The sequence below is a fragment of the Pelophylax lessonae genome (assembly GCF_965119305.1).
Source record: "Pelophylax lessonae genome assembly, chromosome: 4".
Classification (NCBI taxonomy): Eukaryota; Metazoa; Chordata; class Amphibia; order Anura; family Ranidae; genus Pelophylax; species Pelophylax lessonae.
Genome location: NC_138771.1, coordinates 198807340 through 198828969, shown reverse-complemented (window position 1 = coordinate 198828969; position 21630 = coordinate 198807340). Strand labels below are relative to the sequence as shown.

At 45.0% G+C, this 21630-nt stretch overlaps 1 protein-coding gene across 4 annotated transcripts in view; it reads left to right on the top strand.

The window, feature by feature from the left end:
• The window catches only part of LRRK2 (leucine rich repeat kinase 2), an 816940-nt gene that overhangs the window by 539933 nt on the left and 255377 nt on the right, over positions 1-21630 (top strand). For all 4 annotated transcript variants that reach the window (XM_082254234.1, XM_082254231.1, XM_082254232.1 and 1 more), the window contains one exon: positions 3766-3995. In XM_082254234.1, coding sequence (XP_082110360.1) covers positions 3766-3995 — 230 coding nt within the window. The remainder of the gene's footprint in view (positions 1-3765; positions 3996-21630) is intronic.

The window sequence follows — 21630 nt, the reverse complement described above, 5'->3', positions numbered from 1 at the left end:
AACCAGCCTGTATAAATCAAGATATACATCAACTTATGAGAAAGATTAAAAGGATTAAAAAGGTTGAAATCAGCTATTATTAATAAAACAATTTACATCCCATTCCACATTTAACCCATAGGGAATATAGGATTTTAGGCAATAGATCCAGCGAGTTTCCATCCTGGAAATTTCTCGCCTTACGTTGGATCCTCGCCAGTGAGCTTTAAACCTATCTATCCCTATAAAGAGTGTGTTTTTTGGGTTCTTGTGGTGGCATTGGTCATAGTGTTTGGAGACACTATGACCAGGGAAGCCTTTCCTAATGTTGCCCACATGCTCTCCTAGCCTGATCTGTAATTTCCTCGTTGTGCGTCCAATGTATTGTTGACCACATTTACATTGCAACATATAAACGACGTTGGTGGACGAGCAAGTGATGAAAGAATCTATCTTGTATTCTCGTCCAGTCGTGGAGGATACAAATTTTTCGATTTTTCTCCCTTTGAATGAATTGAGGGAGCAGATCTGGCATCTGTGACAGGGGTAGAAACCTCTAAAATCTCCAAAGAAAGTGGGCTGAATAGGCCTTTCAACAACGTTTTGAGCTATTTTATGTCTCAAAGATGGGACTCACCTGAAAATAACTTTGGGATGTTCAGATAAAACAGGGCCCAGAACCCGGTCATTTTTAAGGACCGGCCAGTGTTTTTTAATAATATTTTTAATTAAAAAATGCTGGGTAGAATATGAAGTAATAAAAGAATTTTTAAAACTTTGGTTGTTATTACCCTTTAGACTTGGACGTAGCAACGAGGATCTGTCGACAGCCGCTACGTCTCTAATGGTAGTGTCTAATTGGGAAACGTTGTACCCTTTCTCTATAAATTTCATTTTAAGGGTGTTAGCCTGTTGAAAAAAGTCATTTAATTGGGTGCAGTTTCTGCGTAATCGCAGGAACTGTCCCTTTGGGACAGCATTGAGCCATGATTGGTGATGACAACTATCATGTGGAATGAAGCTGTTCCGGTCCGTTTTCTTAAAATGAGTGGTGGTAATGATTTTATCCTCCTGTACCACCAGATTCAGATCAAGAAACGTGATTTGTGTAGAGCTACAAGTGTGGCAAATTGCCTGATAAAGATTCCATGGGATAATACCACGGCCGTGGTGTATGTCAATCACCAAGTGGCACAAGAAGTATCCTGGCGGCTTGGGAGGTAGCTAGCATTCTATGGTTCAGCTGTGCCTCTGTTCGGGAACTTCTGGGGTGGACCTTTTGGCCTCTCGTCTCAACAGGGGAAGGTACATATAATTTAGGCAAGGTCTCTGGATCCTCTGGCGGACGCCACAGACGCACTGGTGGCTCCTTGGGGCTAGTATAATTTGAAATACACCTTTCCTCTGCTAAAACTTCTGTAGAGTCGTCTGCAAAGGATCGAGGCAGAAGGGATCCGGTCATCCTAGTGGCTCCAGACTGGCCTCGCCGGTCTTGGTATGCCGATCTAGTATGGCCGGTCGCCGATGCCCCTTGTAGTCTTCCTCTCAGAGAAGATCTATTGGCCCAAGGGCCAATCTTCCATCCTGCTTTACAGTCGCTGGCTTTAACGGCTTGGCTGTTGAAAACCAGGTGCTGAAGTATAGGGGGGTTATCTGAATCGTTGATTCCCACACTGTTAAAGGCTAGAAAATCTACCTCAAGGAAGACGTACATTGTGTGGTATGAGTCTTTTGGGGGGTATTCCCGTTCCCTTTCGATGGCTTGGATTTTGGCATTCCTCCATTGAGGTGCTGAGCAGCGCCTGCTCTTGGGTACCGTTAAGGGCCAGGTTTTCAGCCTTTGCGGTCTTCTTTTACTGTCCTTTGGCTACACATTCTTTGGTTCACACCTTTATTCAGGAGGTTCACCACTTGGCTCCCCCAGTTCGGTCTCCATTGCCTCCTTGGGATCTGAATTTGGTGCTGTTTGGTTTTCCAGTAACTGCCTTTGCGAGCTTCCTATGCTTACATTGTCTCAGAAGGTGGCCTTCTTGGTGGCTATTACTTCTGCATGCAGGGTGTCGAAGGCGGTGACGTTGTCTTGTTGCTCACCTTATTTGGTGGCTCACAGAGATAAAGTGGTGCTTCGCCCTTGTCAGTCTTTGCTTCCTAAGGTTGTTTCTGGTTTCCATCTGAATTAAGACATTGTGCTTCCCTCCCTGTGTCCTAAGTCTCAACATCCTAGGGGGGATTGCCTTGCACCATCTGGATGTGGGTTGGGAGCTCAGGGTGTACCTTGCGGCAACAGAGTCGTTTAGGAAATCAGCCTTACTGTTTGTCCTTACGGATGGACCTCTCAAGGGGTTTATCGCGTCTGCCGTGACCATTTCCAGATGGACAAGACAGACCGTGGTGTAGGCCTATTGCATCAAGGGTCAGGTTCCTCCATTCCCTTTTAAGGCACTTTCTATGCGGGCGCTTAGTGCTTCTTGAGCTTTCCGCCATCAGGCGTAGGTGATACAGGTTTGCAAGGCGGCCACCTGTTCGTCTGTGCACACTTTCACTAAATTTTGTAAAGTGCATGTACTGGTATCTGTGGCTGCTGCTTTTGGCCACAAGGTTTTGCAGGCCACTGTTGAGCCACTGGTTGAGCTCCATGTTACCTGGTTGGCTAGGTTTGGCCTTTTGGGAATTTTTTAAGCTTTTGTTTTCATCCCCTCATGTTTCACACTGCTTTGGGACGTTCCAATGGATAGGAAGATTCTGGAGCTTTGTCTGTCAATGGATGAAAGAGAAAATGGGATTTTTGTCTTACCGTAAAATCCTTTTCTTTGATGTTCATTGACGCACACAGCACCCACCCCTCTTTTGAGTTGGGTTATTTATCTTCTGACACTGCTTGCAACAAAACTGAATGCCTATTGCAGAGTGTAGGAGTATATCTCCTGGGACTGCTCCATAGGCGTGGTAAAGCTTTTTCCTGCCTAGTTTCCTACTCCTGTAAGGGGCAGCATAACCCAATGGTTAAGAAGATTCTGGAGCTGTGCCTGTCAATGAACCTCAGAGAAAAGGATTTTACTGTAAGACAACATTCCAATTTTTTATTTTTATTTTGAACATGTGACCAGCAGCAGAGGACTAGAAGCTCCTCCTGCTTATGTTTCCCTGCAGACAGGCCTGAAAAGAACTGGGCCATGTGACAGCTGTATATCAATTAGGAAAAAGGTACTAAGATGTTTTTTTTTTATTAAAATAATTAGTGTCATCATTCACATACAGAAATAGAAGGGACAATGTTAATTAAACAGTGTGTGTTTAGTATCACTTTAAAGTGACATCTGTTGACATCTGTTTTAGAGATAGTCTTGCAAAATTAAACTTGTGTGTTAATTTTTAAATAATCATAAAGATTTATTTAAAAAAAATCAAGATGTTCCTTCTGTGAGAAAGAGAAGGGCTGTGTTATTTCTCTAAGTAATTTAGCTGTGTAAGAGCTCATGCACACAGGGCTTACAAAACACTGCTTTACAGGTGTTTGCTTTTTTTTTTTTTTTTTTTTTTTTCAGCATGTAAAAGCACCTTTATGTGGCCATGCACATATAGGCGTTTACAGATTTATTAGAAGAGAAACGTTTCCAGACTGAGAAAGAAAAAATCACCAGATGTGCATAAATGCACCTAATTCACCCCCGGATTCTAGTAATTTCATAATATAGGCTTATTAGGCTGCCTAATGTATAACCGCAAATAATACAATGCATAATAAATACAAACTTTCGTGTTTGTAAATGTTTCACTTGATTTTAGATTTCTTCAGCAGCGCTTGAAAAAGGCAGGTCCTTACAATCGTATGAAACTGTTGATCATGGGAAACACAGGATGTGGCAAAACAACACTAGTTCAGCAATTAATGAAAGAGAAGCGCCCAGGAAAAGGACCTGAAAAGGCCACTATTGGAATAGATGTAAAGGATTGGCCCATTTTGATCAGAGGGAAAGTTAAAAAAGAAATCACACTGAATGTCTGGGACTTTGCAGGTACTAACCATGATTTTTTTTTTTTTCCTTCAAGATTTTTATTCTTGCATTTCCAACTACAATATAGGGTACAGAGTAATAAACGGAGGAGCTAACATTCAGGTACAACAACAAGTTGAACAAAAATACCAAGATACTTTACAAAGTGCGCAGATTAGATCTTTGACATCATCTATGTAGCAGTTCATGCATTTGCATTCAGTTAAAAACTGAAATTGGAAGTGGGGAACAAGGGTGGAATAGAATGGCATGGCGAGAAGAGGGTAAAGGGGTTCCCAGGGTCTGAAAGAAAAATGGTAGGTGCTCAAGACCTGATAGGGTAACAATAGATGATGCGCTAAGTGTTGCTAGGAGTGTAAAATCGGATCATGACTGGAGCTGTCCATCCAGGGCTGCCACATTTCTGTACATTTGGGGAACTCTGTCTTGTAGTGTAGCTGCAATTTTACCATTAATCATAGTACGAGTGACCCAGTTTGTAGTTTGTGAGACTAAGTTTCAGTGTTTTCCAGGCATTAGCCCCTATTGGTTTAAGTCATGAATTGGAAGAATTGCGCGTTAGTGGTATTTTAGAGGTGTTTATTCGGGAGGGCTATTGTCTGTCTGGGGTGATGGTCTTTTTGAGCACCTTAGAGAGTTTATTAAAGACTTCCCCTCAGAAATGACTAATTATTGGGCATGCTAACCGCACATGTAAGTGGGTACCAATTTCTTTGCAATCCCAGAGCAAATTTAGATCTCTGGCTGGGACCAAAATACCTATACATGTGGCCTCCAACGCAGCGATAATCATTGAGCATGATTTTGTGGCAGACCATATTTTGGTCAATTCCTCAGCTTTTAGAGCGACACCGAGGTCAGTTTCCTATTTGCTAACATAAGATAGGGGGTGTGGATAAAGTTATGAAAGCATCTCTAAAGATATACCTTTGAGATAAGGCCTGGAGAGTAGGGCTGCACGATATTGGAAAAAAAAAGTACATTGCGATATTTTTTTCCAACGATATATATTGCGATATTGAGAGAGCCATCAATCCAGGCTAAAGTCAACAATTACCTTGGGAAGTAGTGCAGCAGCCTTCTTCTGATTGTACTACAGGGTCAGCCAGGGTTAATGTTACTGTAGTAGGATTTGGGAAGTAGTGGAGCAGCAGCCTTCTTCTGATTGTCATTGCAGTTGCACCATACAGGGCAGGCCAGGGTTAATGGTAATGTAAGGAACTGGGTGGACAGGGAACTGCAGGTTAATAAGACACTAACAGTGTGACTGTGCTGTGGAAGGCAGAGCCTCATAGGACCCCTTTGCCCATCACAGTTGTCACACTTCTCTCAGCCAGCTGAATGGTAGGAAGGTGGAGGAGAGGCAGGAACGTCCATTACCAAAGTCACTACTGTGCCAGTAGTGATTTCTTGCATATAATTTATAATATGGTGATTCGCCCAGGTTAATCATGACTATTAGGGACTCACAGTGGTGGTAGAAGGTAGAAGAATACAGCCCAACATCCGTCCCACATGTTAAGTCTGCCCTGCAGCTCTCCTGACCGAGCGGTGAGTGCGGCACAGCGAACCAATCACGGCGTGAGTAGCGGCACAGCGAACCAATCAGGTGTGCAGGCATGCGTGATTGGTTCCCTGTGCCGCTGCTCACGGCGCGCTGCTCACTGCTCAGTCAGGAGAGCTGCAGGACAGACTTAACATGTGGGACGGATGTGGGGCTGTATTCTTCTACCTTCACTGTGAGTCCCCATGATCCGGCGATGTGACTATCGCCCACGCCCGCAGCACGATGTTCAATGTTACATCGAATTTCGTTCAGCCCTACTGGAGAGTGGGGGGCTTGTCCATGGACTAAGGAAAGGGTGTGTTTAATTTGGAGTTAAGTGGAGAGCCTAAAGTGTTTGAATCCGAAACTGGGAAAATTTAGGCCAGATCATGTACAAAAAGAGGCAAGAGAAGTATAAGCTAAATAGAATGAGGGGTATTGCATAAAAGAAAGCATTGGGCCATGAGGGAAGAGAAGTACTGAAGGGGTCCTGCCGCTATTTAACAGTTCTGTCCATACCATTGTCCTGGAAAGTACATTGAATAGATCGAGTAAGCTATGCCCAGTTTAAGAGCTTTTGAGACCTGTATATTCAATTTTTTGGGTTCAATATTCAGGTGAGCGGGTATTTCTACTCTTGGTTGTGCACTCTGATTTGAGGTGGAGCATTGAATAACACCTTCACTCGATGGATAGATTTTTTTTATCACGGAGAACTTTTCCTAATTTCTTACACTGTAAGGCCTATAGTGGGGGAACTAATCGTATATTTTTAAGCTTTTTATGTGCTTTAGATGTATCACGGAGTAGTGCAACACACTCACTGTATATTGCTTTTGGTGTGGGAGCCAATTAAGTGTTTTTTACTGCAACTCATTAGATGATTCACATAATTATTTATCCATTCATACACTTTGTAATTTTTGTGGTAGTGCAGATTTTTATTTTCTGTCTTTCTCTGTGTGTTGTTTAATATTGTTCCAAAGAGTGAGAGGGTATTTGAGGTGATGGAGTTTGTGAAGAATTTGCGGTCCATAGGGGCTATCCAAAGAGAGTTGTGAATTGTTAATGGATCACAGTCTGCCACTTTAAGACTCATCCAGTGTAGAATCTCTCTGGTTGCATGCGATTTGATTAGGTGGGTGGTTTCTGCAGCTTGTTAGCATTTTGTGAGGTGTGGAAGAACAAGGCCGCAGTGCGTTTTAGGGTGGGAAGGTAGTGGTCTTAGGGAGTCTTGGTCTGACAGGCCGCTATATGAAATGGAGTATAGGCCTTTGAAATAGGCCTTGGTAATTTGAAGGTATCCTAAATTGCAATACGAGGAAGAGAGTTTTCGGTAAACAGGGAAATTTTGATTGCTGCTATTCTGCCTAGCTACAAGGTATACATAAACGACCAGTGAGTCATCAGAGAGGTAAGTTTAGTAACCCTTGAAAGGAAATTGGTGTGATCCAAGGATTCACAGGCCTTGGTAAGGTTGATGCCTAAATAAGGGATATAATTGGTTGCCCTTAAAATTGGGAAAAAAGTTTGCAGGGAACTAAAGTCTTGTGTAGAAAGTCACAAATTGAGGGGCTTAGATTCGAATTGGTTAACTGCCAAACTAGAAACCTGCAAACCGCTCAAGGACCTGCACAAGATTGGGGCAAAACAAGCAAACATGCTGAGTTTATGATGTCCAGCTACATTGATATCTTTGATATCTGAAGAAGTGCGGACTAATTGGGGCAGAAGTTCAATCACCTGGATGAATAATAGGGGTGGTAGGGGACATCCCTGTGCCCCTTGCTATGAGGAAAAAACAGATTTATATCCCGAGTACGTAAGGTAAGCTTGAGGCTGAGATTAAAGAAATGTGACCCAAACGTGAAAATGTAGGCCAAAACCCCTTCAACCGAAAATATATTGCAAATAGGGCTTGAGACTCAAATGCCTTTTTAATGTTTAACGAAAACAAGTAGACTGAGAAAATGTCTTTTTCTTATGACCTGAAGGGATAAGGCAGCCCTATGAATATTGCTGCCTGCTTGATGAAGAGAAATGAACCCCACCTATTTTCTGTGTATTAGTGCCCCTATTATGGGGTTAAGGCATAAGACTCTTTTGAAAATATTTTTAACATCAAGGTTTAGTAAAGAGATTGGTTTGTAATTTGACCAAGTAGAACAGTTAATGCTGGGTTATGGGAGCATTGAAATTATGCCTGTGAGTGCCGGTTCACACTTCAGCGATGTCAGACATTGCATGTGATTTGCAGCGCACTGTTTTGCAAATCACCTGCGATGTCTGTGCGTTGCAAATTCAGCCATACAGATTGTATGGCTGAATTTGTATCGCATTCCCACCAAAGTCGCACAGGACCCTTTTTTTGGTCCGTTCTAGAATCTGATCACATGGGTAACACACACCTATGTGATCCTATTCATGTCCGAACTGTCAGTTCGCACTGCGATATGCAAACTGATCTGGGGGTGTCCTTAACTCTGTATTGACACCCCCAGCGATTCGCATATGGCAGCGTGAACTGCCCGCGAGTCGAGTGCGATGCAGGAACCCGCAGTGGATTTGCAGGGTTCCCGCATCGCATATGTGTGAACCGGCACAGAGGGACTCTTGACTAAGTGGTATGCCCTTCAGGGGGTTGTTAAAGGCAGTAGTCAGAAGAGGAGTGAGTAGGTCAGCAAATCTTTTGTAATAAGTAGTGGGCAAACTGTCGGGACCCAGCCTCTATCCCTATGGGTTTTCAGTGTTTGTATCACCTGAAGGACTTCTTCATTAGATATAGGTTGTTCCAGGAGTTGCCTGTAGAAAGTAGATAGACAGGTAATTCTGTCCAAAAGTGTGCCAGCTTGTTCCTGGGAAAATGCTCCTGAGGCTACATAGAATTTTGATAGGTGCATATGGAACTTCTGGAGGACCTGACAAGCATGATTTTTTATTTTTTTTTTAAAGGTTTCTGACCCTGACATCTTGCAGTCACTGGTCTTATAGTAGTAAATCTCTGGACATCACGGGCAACAAAAGATGGTGAAGGTTGTCTTGGTTTTCAGAAATATACTGATGATGGGGAAGAGGTTTTGGGCTTGTTGGCTACTATGATTTATTGTGAAAGAACTTTATTTACAGTATCAGAACATATTTGCATGCTGAACTAAGCTGGAGCTTATCCTGGGTCTTACAACCTGAACCGTATAGGCTAGAGCAGCAGCACCACCAACTCCTTTTGAATCAACCTTGTCTTCTGATCATTTTGATTACTTGGTGATACTTTGGAGTGGTCATTGCCTCCCAGGCCAGCATTTTTTTTTTCTTAAATGTTCTCAACATCCTTCTGTTTGCGATATCATTATCACCACCACCTGATTCAATTAGAATAGGCTCAGACAAAAAACATTTAGAAAATAATAAAGGTACCTACATCCCAGGGAAAAATGTAGAAGAGGGCACAATGTGGGGCAAGCATCGGAATTTTAATGATACCGTCCTAAGACTAATAGTACTCATTAGAAGACTGAATCTTTTTGTAAAAATTATTTAGAAAATGTTATTACAAATACTCCTATAAAAACAAAATACACAAAAGGGAAAAATACAGTGCAAACGTGTATATGTGTACATTCATGTGAACCATAAATCAATACAATAGATTCACAAGCTACACCAATGGGGTCATAACATACGTTGGTACAATCCCTGGCTCAATAATGGGTCAGATAGGTATGACTCCTCCTGTATTTCCTATAAACCCAATACCCAACATGTTTCGCGGAGATCTGCTTCTTCAGGGGCGTGGGATGGTGCAGTGTTAGGAAATATACATATACTAAAATACAGGAAGAAGAAAAGAGTCAAGAAAGTAATAATCAAAAACCATACAATGAATGCAAACAAAAATCATTATTTATGACAAAATCACACGAATTCATAAATTTTACTTGTTTTTCACGCTAGCACGTGTAGCAAAAGAGTCCCTACCTGATAAAATGGTAACCACCAGCTAATCAGTGGACTAGATAGGAGCAACAAGGTGTGGAGTCTCCCCCGGGCAGACAAGGAGGCGCCAAACATACAGTGGACCCTCCAAAATCCTACATGTCAAATATCTAGGAAAATGTAGAGCATTGGCATATTAATATTGACAATGGTAGGACAATCTTTTGAAGTGAAAAACGAAATAGTATATATAGATATTTAATATATATATATATATAGGTTATGCTTACCTACCAGTATCCTATATATATATGTATATATGTATGTATATATATATATATATTTATTTGTATATTTGTGTGTCTATATTTATATTTATATATATATATATATATATATATATATATATATATATATATATATATATATATATATATATATATATATATATATATATTCTGTATATATTGTACAGGACGCCAAGGTTGGGTCCTGGACGGGTGCTATATAGCACCAATTATCGGGTTATGGTCCCTTTAAGGGAAGTGTGGAAGTACTCAGAGGGTCACCCAGGATGTGTGAGGAATTCCTGGGAATAGCCTGAAACAGGAGGGTACTGACTCGCAGTTCTCTCTGGTTTAATAGAGAAGTATTTGGGACCCGGGATTTCTGAGACCCTGAAGCGATATTCGGGTGGGAAGGGGTCTCCACCTCTGACTGAGGATTCCAGCACACACAGGGTTAAGAACCTCCAGGAAGCAGCTCTTAAAAGAGGACAGGAAGTAGTGATAGGTGGGTGGAGATGAGGAGTTGGTGAATACACCTGTGTTTGGAGAGCTGTGAGTTTGGCTGGAGGCTGCAAGAAACAGGACTTAACAAGGACTGTTAAAGCGGAGTTCCACCCATTTTTAATAGGTTGGAATACATAGATCTATGTAATCCCCTTTAAAACGGCTTTTACCAATCTAAACTTTTTTTTTTTTTTTTTTGCTAGTAAATACCTTAATTTCTGCTTTATTCCTCCTCTCCTCACTTCCGGGTCCGATCGGCGATGACGTCATTCGGCGATTCGCAGTGTCTGCTGGGATGTATTCTATTCCAGAAATCTCGCAGTAGCTGAGCTGTACTGAGCCGTGCCTGCCCCGCCTCCGCCCCGCCTCCTCTCATTGAGTTGTATTGTATGCAATGTATTAAGGCCGTTCTCTGCCCCGCCTCCGCCTAGAGGTGGGGTGGAGGCGGGGCAGAGAACAGCCTTAATACATTCATACAATACAACTCAATGAGAGGAGGCGGGGCAGAGAACGGCCTTAATACATTCATACAATACAACTCAATGAGAGGAGGCGGGGCGGAGGCGGGGCAGAGAATGGCCTTAATACATTCATACAATACAACTCAATGAGAGGAGGCGGGGCAGGCACGGCTCAGTACAGCTCAGCTACTGCGAGATTTCTGGAATAGAATACATCCCAGCAGACACTGCGAATCGCCGAATGACGTCATCGCCGATCGGACCCGGAAGTGAGGAGAGGAATAAAGCAGAAATTAAGGTATTTACTAGCAAAAAAAAAAAAAAGTTTCCATTGGTAGAAGCCATTTTAAAGGGGATTACATAGATCTAAAGTTCCAAAAATGGGTAGAACTCCACTTTAAACCTGGGAGCGAAGACTCAACTACGAACTGTATGGGTTTTCCTTTTACTTTGTGCTGAAGATAAGCAGACTTTATTTTGTATTTTGTGCTTGTGTGCTGCTGAAAGCCTGAGCTTTGTGTTACCTGCTGAATAAAAGCCTTTTTGTTTAAAGTTTAACGGTTTTGCACTCGGTCCTGTGGAGCCACAAACCCCCCAAACATTACAATATATATATATATATATATATATATATATATATATTTATTTATATATAGGATACTGGTAGGTGAGCGTATCATACCCTCCAGTAAAGCAGGCAGGTATATAACAAGGCAGACAGTGGAAGTGGCTCACAATGCTGGGAGTACAGATATTATAGAAATTATAAGCACCACCGATGAAATAGAGACCAGGTGATCAAGGGCCAAAGGCAGGATCAGGGAAAGCCTCCAAAAGAGGGATGCCTAGAAATGTAGCTAATATATAAAGAATCAACTAAAATTGCAGGGGCATCGATGTGCAAAGTAAAAATAAATATATGAGTAACATAGTAGTCAGACAAGTTACCAAAAGAAAGGCTAAATAAGGAACTAATGCTTGATCGATGGGAGGTTGTTACCTAATGTGTCTGCTAGTTGGGAGTCCGCCGCCATGTAAGGATAAGCCCTGCTAAGAGCCCATATATAAGAGGCCTCAACCACGCAACGTCACGCCAGCAGAGACATGAAGCAATGATGTCACGGGGTCTGGCGTCCGAACAGCGCATACGCCAGTAACTGGCGCACACGTGTTGTCATAAGGTCTGGGAGAGCCGGGCGGTCGACCAGGACCCCCCTGGTCGACCTATTGTTTCCAGGCATAGGTTCCTTAACGGAACATCCCAGCAGATATGTTGATTTTATTTTATTACCACATGTCCGTTCTCTACCTTCCTACATCCAAGACACATCAGATCTGCTTAGATATATTGAAGATATTGTGACCCCCCCCTGGATGCCCTGCTTGTTGCGGTTGATATCGAGGCAATATACTCGAGTATACCGCACGAGGAGGGCATCCAGGTCTGTGGACACTTTTTTGAAGGGACAAGACCAATCCACTTGGCCCTGAAATGCATTTGTTCTTCAATTACTCAGGTTTATCCTCACTAGGAATTTTTTTACTTTCATGGATGACACCTATTTACAAGTGCAAGGTGTGGCAATGGGGATGTACGGTGCACCCTCATATGCCAACCTTTATCTTTGTGATTGGGAGAAATATATTTTTCTCTTACGTCCTCTGACAGTCGCCGCCCACTTATTCAGTCTTCACCAATGGCTATTGACCTCTTATCCATAGGAACAAGCTAGGCATAAGACTTGTTAAAAACAAAGTGATTTACATAGACATACCTATGGGGGCTGTCCCACTGGTCCAATACCCCCCTGCTATCAGCCATCCCAACTCAGTTTGTCTTCTGCCTAGTTAGGAGTACAGTCCCAGCCGCCTTCTATTTTCTTATGATTTTATTTCTGCAAATGCGTTTTTTTCTTTGCATTACTAGCTGTTTATTTCTCAGCACTTAGTCACTTCTTCAAGATAATGACGGTGTCGCAGAGCTGGGAGTCGCACTGGTCATCCTGGTATCCCAGGACAGAGGGCCTTATGGAATCCCAGCCCGCCATCCAGCGTTTAGCAGGCTATGTGTATGCCCTGGCCTCGCAAACGACCCGTCCCTGTCCTCAGGGATGAAAGCCTGCGAGGTGGCCACCTAGCCTGGACGTCTCACCCACGGTTTCGTGCGTTGCTAGCGTCCTGCGTTTTTGGCTGACGGCACCCCCGTCATCTGGGGTGGGAGGTTTCCCGTAGATGTGAGGCACCCACGCCATCGGGTACGGTAAGTACATTCTGTGTGGGGCCTCTGCCTGGGGCTGGCAGTCCTGTGTGTCTGTGGTATCCCCTGATGTCTGGGCGTTTTTGGGACTCCCTTTCTCCCGGTCCCTGCGGGGACTCTAACTCAGCTGGTTCGCTGTGTGGGGTTGTTTTGTGGGGGTCCCTCTCCTATGTGACACTTTCGGGTGTGTGTGGAGGTGCAGACATGTGCGGCGACCGCTGCGGGGTTAAAAACCACCGGTCCGCCATTTTAGGTGTGGGCAGCATGCTGGCTTCACTGTGGGCGCTTCTACAACGATGTATGTAGTGTATTTTGGCGCCTTACGGCGCCATCTTGTGTGTGGCAATGTGTTTTCCTGAGCACGTCGGCGGCCATCTTCCCGGAGCCTCCCATTGCTTTCTATGGGCAACCATGTTTCCTTGGTCTGAAGTCCTAGTTCAGCCTCCTGCGGTGACATCACTTCCTTTTTCTGTACAGAGGATATCGGCAGGCGTGTGGTAACACTTGTGGGGTCTGTCTTTGCTGTTTTTTTGTGGGAATACACCTGGCTGTCAGCTTATTCCTGTTTGGGGGTCTGCTTGCAGAATCCTTCATAGCGGTGTACTGCGGGGCACCACGGTGCGCTTAAAGGGCCAGTACCTTGGAAAAAAAAAAAAAAAACGTTTTTTATTATGGAGTCCCAGGACAGCAAATTTCCCCCAGCTTTGGTGGAGAATTCGGGTTCCTCTATATCTTCTGCTCCGCCTGCTCTGACTGCCGCACTTGCGACTTTAGCGTCCAAAGTGGATCTTTTGATGGCTGAACGGGATACTAGAAAAAGGCCTAGGCTCTCTCTTTCTTCTGATTCTGAATCTGACATGGTTGACGTAGATAGTGTGCCCCTTGAAGGGTCTCCCTCTTCTCAGTCTGAGGGGGAGGCGGAGGATGCGGGGGTGGATGATTCCCCCCCCTGGGACGGCCGAGGACCGCGCGGCTATGGATGCGCTGATCATTGCCCTTAAGGAAACACTGCATTTAGAGGATGAGCCCAATCCCCTGGGAAAACGGTCCTCTTTTGGTACCCACAGATCCTGTAAGGCGGCGCAGGTATTTCCTTGTCCCTCTGAGTTCCACAAAACTGTAAATGAACAATGGCGCAACTTGAAGCGCACTTTTGTGGTGCCAAAGAAGTTTCAACTTCTCTACCCCTTTGCGTCTCCTACGGATTCGCGCTGGTCTGTGGCTCCCAAAGTGGATCACACTGTGGCCAGATTGAACAGGGCCACTCTGGTACCCACCGAGGATTCTCCAGTGTTTAGGGATCCTATGGATCGGAGACTGGAATCTTTTGCCCGACATTCCTACATGGTGGCGGATTCCATGCTGAAACCTATTTTCGCCTCTGTCATGGTGGCTCAAGCCGTGGCGGATTGGACCAAGGTGCTCAGACACACCCTCGTTGCTGATTCTGCCCCCCCCCCCTACTAGCTTGGGGATGGTGGACCAGATTTATCAAGGGGTCATGTATTTTTGCGATGCGGCCTTGAATGAGGCCCCATTAGCTGCACGCTTATCTAGTGTCGCAGTACTCAATCGCTTGATTTGGTTGAAAAGCTTTTTGGGGAGTCCCTGGATGAATTGGTTAAAGGTGTCACTGGGGGCAAGAGCACTCTGCTGCCCCAGAATCCTAAGGGTAAGTTCTTCCGCGGTAAGCGGGGCCCTACCTTTAAACCAAATCAGGGGTCCTTTTGTGCCTTCAAGGCGCAGGACAAGGGGAAACCCTTCAAGGGCAACGGTGGTCAGAGAAAGCCCTGGGCGGGCAAGCCAAAGGCTGCCCAGGCTGGTGCAGCGGCTCAGTCCGCCACTGCCTAAAGGGGCGCCCTCACCCGTTTTTCTCCAACCTTGGCTGCTCCGGATTCCGGACAGATGGTTTCAGGAAATCATTCGATCAGGCTACAAGATCGAATTCCTTTCGCGGCTGGCGGACAGATTCCTTCCCTCAAATCTTCATTTGACCCCAGATCGGTTGCTCGATCTTCATCGGGCGGTGCAGGATCTCCTCGCCCAGGGGGTTGTCGTCCCGGTGCCTCATCGGGACAGATTTCGGGGGTTTTATTCAAATCTGTTCACTGTGCCCAGAAAGGAGGGCAAGGTGCGTCCGATTCTGGACTTAAAAGCTCTGAACCGCTTCGCGCGCGTTCAAAAAATCCGCATGGAATTCCTCAGTTCGGTGGTGGCCTCCTTGAGTCCGGGAGATTTCCTGGCTTCCGTCGACCTAAAGGATGCGTATTTACACATCCCCATATTCGAGGGTCATCAGAGGTACCTCTGATTCGCTAACGCGGAGGAACACTATCAGTTTGTGGCGTTACCTTTCGGTCTCGCTTCGGCTCCAAGGGTGTTTACCAAAGTGCTGCCTCCTGTTCTGGGCCTGTTACGGGCACAGGGCATTTCGGTCTTGGGATATCTGGACGATCTCCTGTTAAGATCGAGTGCCAGTCAGAGCCTGCTGCACGATCTGACCACTACTGTTCAGACGCTCCAGGAGTTCGGGTGGACCATCAACACTCAGAAGTCGACTTTGACTCCTTCGGTTCGTCTCCCGTATCTGGGGATGGTCCTGGACTCCGCCCAAGCGAAGGTGTTTCTGCCGGAGGACACGCTCCGGACCCTGCAGGATGAGGTGAGGTCCCTCAGGGACGAGTCCTCGTCAATCAAGACCTGTATGCGGTCCCTGGGGTTGATGGTGTCGGCCTTCGAGGCCATACCGTTTGCACAGTTTCACACGAGGTCTCTCCAGGTGGAGATACTGGCCAGGTGGGACAGGCTCCCCCAGTCCTTGGACCTGAGGGTGTCTCTGAGTCGCCAGACCAGAATGGATCTTCTGTGGTGGCTCCTGTCTCCGGCCGTAGCGGAGGGGACATCCTTCCGGCCATTGCTGTGGACTGTGATTACCACGGATGCCAGCCTGTCGGGCTGGGTGGCGTTCTGGGCAACCTGTCTGCCCAGGGCACTTGGTCGGTGGAGGAATCCTCCCTACTGATCAACATCTTGGAATTGCGAGCGATCAGGCCGTGCCTGCTCCATTGAACGGATCGTCTTCAGGGCCGCCCTGTATGGGTGAAGACGGACAACGCCACTGTGGTGGCTTACATCAATCACCAAGGGGGAACCAGGAGTGCCCGGGCGGCCCAGGAAGTGACCAGTTTTCTGTCTTGGGCCGAGACTCACGTCCCGGCGATTTCGGCAGTTTACATTCCGGGTGTGGAGGACTGGCAGGCCGATTATCTGAGCCACCAGACCCTGGACCAGGGGGAATGGTCCCTGCACCCGGAGGTGTTTCAGATGCTGTGTGCGAAATGGGGATCCCCGGATGTGGATCTGTTCGCGTCACGGTTAAACAACAAGGTGGGAAGGTTCGTGGCAAGAACGCGCTTGCTGGCAGACTCCTCGGATGCGCTGGTGGTGTTTTGGCACCGGTATCATCTGATGTATGCCTTTCCCCCGATTCAGTTGTTCAGGTTCCTGCGCAGGTTAGTCTCGGAACCGAAGTAGATGATTCTGGTGGCCCCGGACTGGCCACGCCGATCCTGGTATGCGGACATCGTTCAACTGGCCGTCGAGCCTCTGTGGCGGCTATCGCTACGAGACGATCTACTGTCGCAAGGACCGATCTTCCATCCTGCTTTACAGTCGCTGGCTTTAACGGCAGGGCTGTTGAAAGCTAGGTCTTGAGAGACAGGGGTCTCTCATCGGAGGTCATTCCTACTTTGCTCAAGGCTAGGAAAGCCTCGTCCGGTAAGGTCTATTACTGTACCTGGAAGGCTTATTTTGCCTGGTGTGAATCCAGATGTTTTCCTCCTCGTGACTACTCGGTGGCGAGGGTGTTGGCCTTCCTACAAACTGGTGTGGATCAGCGCCTGGCGTTGACCATGATTAAGGGCCAGCTGTCTGCTTTGGCCGTCCTTTTTAAGCGCCCCTTGGCATCTAACTCTTTGCTTCGCACCCTTATTCAAGGTGTGCGTCACTTGGCCCCTCCTCTGAGGGAGCCTCTACCTCCTTGGGACTTGAACTTAGTTCTGTCTGTTTTGCAACGTCCTCCCTTTGAAAACATCAGGGAAATCTCTTTGCCTCTGCTGTCAAAAAAGGTTGCTTTTCTAGTGGCGATCACTTCAGCACGCAGTGTCGGAATTGGCGACTTTGTCTTGCCGCTCCCCTTACCTGGTGGTTCATAGGGAGAAGGTGGTCTTGCGACCCAACCAGTCCTTCCTTCCGAAGGTGGTTTCTGATTTTCACCTCAATGAGGACATTGTTTTGCCTTCGCTTTGTGCGAATCCAAAACATCCTAAGGAGTTTGCCTTCCTTGGATGTTAGGGCGATCAGGGTTTACCTGTCGTTCACTGAATCCTTTCGGAAGTAGGATTCTCTTTTTGTCCTTCCTGAGGGACCTCGGATGGGTATGGCTGCGTCTGCGGCGACCATTTCAAATTGGATCAGACAGACGATTGTACAGGCCTATTCGATTAAGGAATGGGTACCGCCCTTCCCTGTCAAGGCGCACTCTACCAGAACGGTGAGTGCGTCCTGGGCCTTCCGGCATCAGGCTTCGGTGGCCCAGGTGTGCAAGGCTGCGACTTGGTCGTCAGTGCACACCTTTTCAAGATTCTACAAACTTGATGATCTGGCATCGGCAGATGCCTCCTTTGGCCGCAAAGTTCTGTGTGCGGCAGTGCCTTAAGGAGACCCTTATTTTGCGGGTCCCGGGCTTTTGGGGTTGTTTCCCCCTTGTTTGTTTGCTTTCCTTGGTTGTTGCTCCAGTTGAGCTTTTCTGTTGCCCAGAGGATACCTTTTCTGTTCACGTAAGGTTCCTTTCTCTGACGTGGGTACTGCGTTGCCTTTGTGACGGTTGCGTTTCCCACCCCTCATGTCTACACTGCTTTGGGACATCCCATTGGTGAAGACTGAATGAGTGGGCGGCGACTGTCAGAGGATGTAAGAGAAACCGGAATGTTTGTAAAATCTTACCGTAAAATTCCTTTCTCTGAGTCCTCTGCCAGTCGCCGCCCCCGCCCCTCTATTTGGGGTTCTTTGGACTTTAACTGCTTGCTACCAAACTGAGTTGGGATGGCTGATAGCAGAGGGGTATTGGACCAGTGGGACAGCCCCCATTGGTGTGTCTGTGTAAATCACTTTGTTTTTAACAAGTCTTATGCCTAGCTTGCTCCTATGGATAAGAGGTCAATACCCATTAGGGAAGACTGAATGAGTGGGCGGCGACTGTCAGAGGACTCAGAGAAAGGAATTTTACGGTAAGATTTTACAAAAATTCCGTTTTTCCAACGAAAGGTCTTCTGTGTGGCTCACACATGTGCTGTGCTGGTTTTGCTACATAGACGACCTGTTCATCATATGGACTGGTTCATATGGTGAACTACACTCTATGTTACAGGCATTTAACAATAACAACTACAATCTCAAATTCACCTACACTGTAAACAAAGCGACAATTCCTTTTTTAGACATTGAGATTAGATGGGATTAGATGTGATGGATACATCACTACTAGTCTATATAGGAAACCCAGTGCTGGTAACACACTATTGCATGCATCCAGTGCACCCCCTACCCCACTTATCAATAGCATTCCGTATGTGAAGTATTATGCAGAAACTGCTACGTATCAGACTTTCAAATCACAGCTCGTAAGTTACAACAACGCCTCCGAGCACAAGGCTATTCATGTACAATGCTAAGGAAATCCTACAATAGAGTGAAAAATCAATCTAGAACTAACTTATACAAACAGAAACCCCAAAACAGTAGCTCAACTGTAAGATTAATCACTCAATATTCCAATAATTCTACCAAATTACGTTCAATAATTTCCAAACACTGGCATCTTCCCACTGAAGACCATACACTCTCTAAATATGTTAAAAATCTCCCTGAACTTGTGTTCAGATGGGCCACCTTTCTTCGTGACCATCTCACCATTAGTCACTATTGTGAAAAAGATTTGGACCTCCCATGCCCCTTGGGGACTTAACGATGTGGCCAGTGCCCACGCTGCCCATGGGTTATGGAAGGCCCTATCACTAAACTTCCCAATGCTGAATCGCATAAACTACATACACATGCTAACTGTACTACACAAGAAGTAATATATCTCATGACTTGTCAATGTACAGCTTTCTATGTAGGCAATACGTCAATTCGGCCAACGTATAGGGGATCATGTCCATTACTCGGGTAACGGTAAGATCCTTACCCCAGTAGCTAGACACATTGGATTACATAATAGGTTTGATAACACAATGGTATCATTCCATGTGTTAGAGGTTGTCCCCCCCTGATCCCAGGGGTGGCAATTGTGATCGACGCATCCTACAATGTGAAACACTTCTCCTCCAGGCTTAAACGAAATGCATATGTTTAAGCCATTCCTGTGAATTAGGTCTATGGTTGTTGTGCTGTTGTTTCCCCCCCCCCCTTTTTTTTCCTTCCAAGCGGCTCCCTGTATAAATATATGTATACACATGTATCATTGTTCATTCAGACAGCTATCTGGCTTCTGGATGGTTAACCACATGATTCAATAATCATGTGTTTCTTATGTAGAAGTCCCATTACTTTATTGCTTTGTATATTTGGTGATATATTTTGTTATAGATTTGTATGTATTTATTTAAAAATTATGTATTTACTCTTATGTATACTTCTGTGTATTTACATTGATATTGTATTTTTCTTTTCTCATTTTTGTGTTTTTCACGTTGTGATAGTTGAGCCCAGCCTTATAGGTTGCCATCCGTTTCTCATCGGCCTGGGGGCGCTTTGGGTGTCTCCCGTGGCGGGCACGTGACGTCCGTAAGAGGTAGCTATACTCGGCATTTGCCGAGTCTGCATCTCTGCCCTTGGATCGGTTGTTGCCGTGTTTACATCCGGGTTCTGACCAGTGTCGCTCTGCTGCCTTTTCCCTCCCCCTTGGGGTTGAGCTTGGGCGTGCCTATCATTTGGACGATCACTCGGCTCTCCTGGACCTTATCATGGCAACACGCCTGCGCCGGTCGGACGCCAGACCCCGTGATGTCATTGCTTTGCATCTCTGTTGGCGTGGTGTGGCGTTGCGTTGTTGAGGCGGCTTATATATGGGCTCTTAGCAGGGCTTATCCTTGCATCTGGCAGACACATTAGGTAACAACTTCCCATCGATCAATCATTAGTTCCTTATTTAGTCTTTCTTTTGGTAACTTGTCTGACTACTCTGTTACTCGTATATTTATTTTTACTTTAGACATCGATGCCCCTTCAATTTTAGTTGTTTCTTTATATATTATCTACATTTCTAGGCATCCCTCTTTTGGAGGCTTTCCCTGATCCTGCCTTTGGCCCTTGATCACCTGGTCTCTGTTTCATCGGTCATGCTTATAATTTCTATAATATCTGTACTCCCAGCATTGCGATCCTCTTCCACCTGCCTCCTACCATTACCAATATTACTATGCCAATGCTCTACGTTTTCGTAGATATTTGACATGTAGGATTTTGGAGGGTCCACTGTATATTTGGCGCCTCAGTGTCTGCCCCAGGGAGACTCCACACCTTGTTGCTCCTATCTGGTCCACTGATTAGCCGGTGGTTACTATTTTATCAGGTAGGGACTCTTTTGCTACACAGCATGACAAAACAAGTAAAATTTATGAATTCATGTGATTTTATTTTGTCATAAATAATGATTTTTGTTTGCATTCATTGTATGGTTTTTGATTTTTATTTTCTTGACTCTTTTCTTCTTCCTGTATTTTAGTATATGTATATTTCCTAACACTGCACCATCCCACACCCTTGAAGAAGTGGATCTCCGCGAAACATGTTGAGTATTGGGTTTATGGGAAATACAGGAGGAGTCATACCTATCTGACCCATTATTGAGCCAGGGATTGTACCAACGCATGTTATGACCCCATTGGTGTAGCTTGTGAATCTGTTGTATTGATTTACGGTTCACATGAATGTACACATATACACGTTTGCACTGTATATTCTCCCTTTTGTGTATCTTGTTTTTATATGAGTATTTGTAATAAAATTTTCTAAATAATTTTTACAAAAATATTCCGTCTTCTATTGAGTACTCTTAGTCTTAGGACGGTACCATTAAAATCCCGATGCTTGCCCCACATTGTGCCTCTTCGACACCACCTGATTCAGTTAAAAAAATCTTAATAATGATTAGTAGTTGTAGTATTGATAGTACTTTAATTAGAGACAAATTCTGCTAGCTAAACTTCATCTTTGGCAATCCTTGAATTATCATGTTTTGCTGTGATCATGACCATTGCTTCTAACTACAGCAGTTTAAATTTCTCTTCTTTACATCCCTCTGCCAGCTGTAAATCCTAATCATTTTCCAAATTTTGAGATTTGCCTTACTTGTTCATCTAGAATTTAGATGTGGATTTTAAGCTTCAATACACTGTGCAAATTAAAATTATTTTATTTAGTATTTGCTTTTTAAATAGAGTAGTAAATAATTGTAAGCAATAAAATAAGAAAATATGAGAAATAAGAATAAAGAAAGCCATGCTGACCTGACATTTCAGCATTATAAATTAATTCCAATAAAGATTTGATAAATAGATTTTACTTCTCAGATATTTAATTTGGA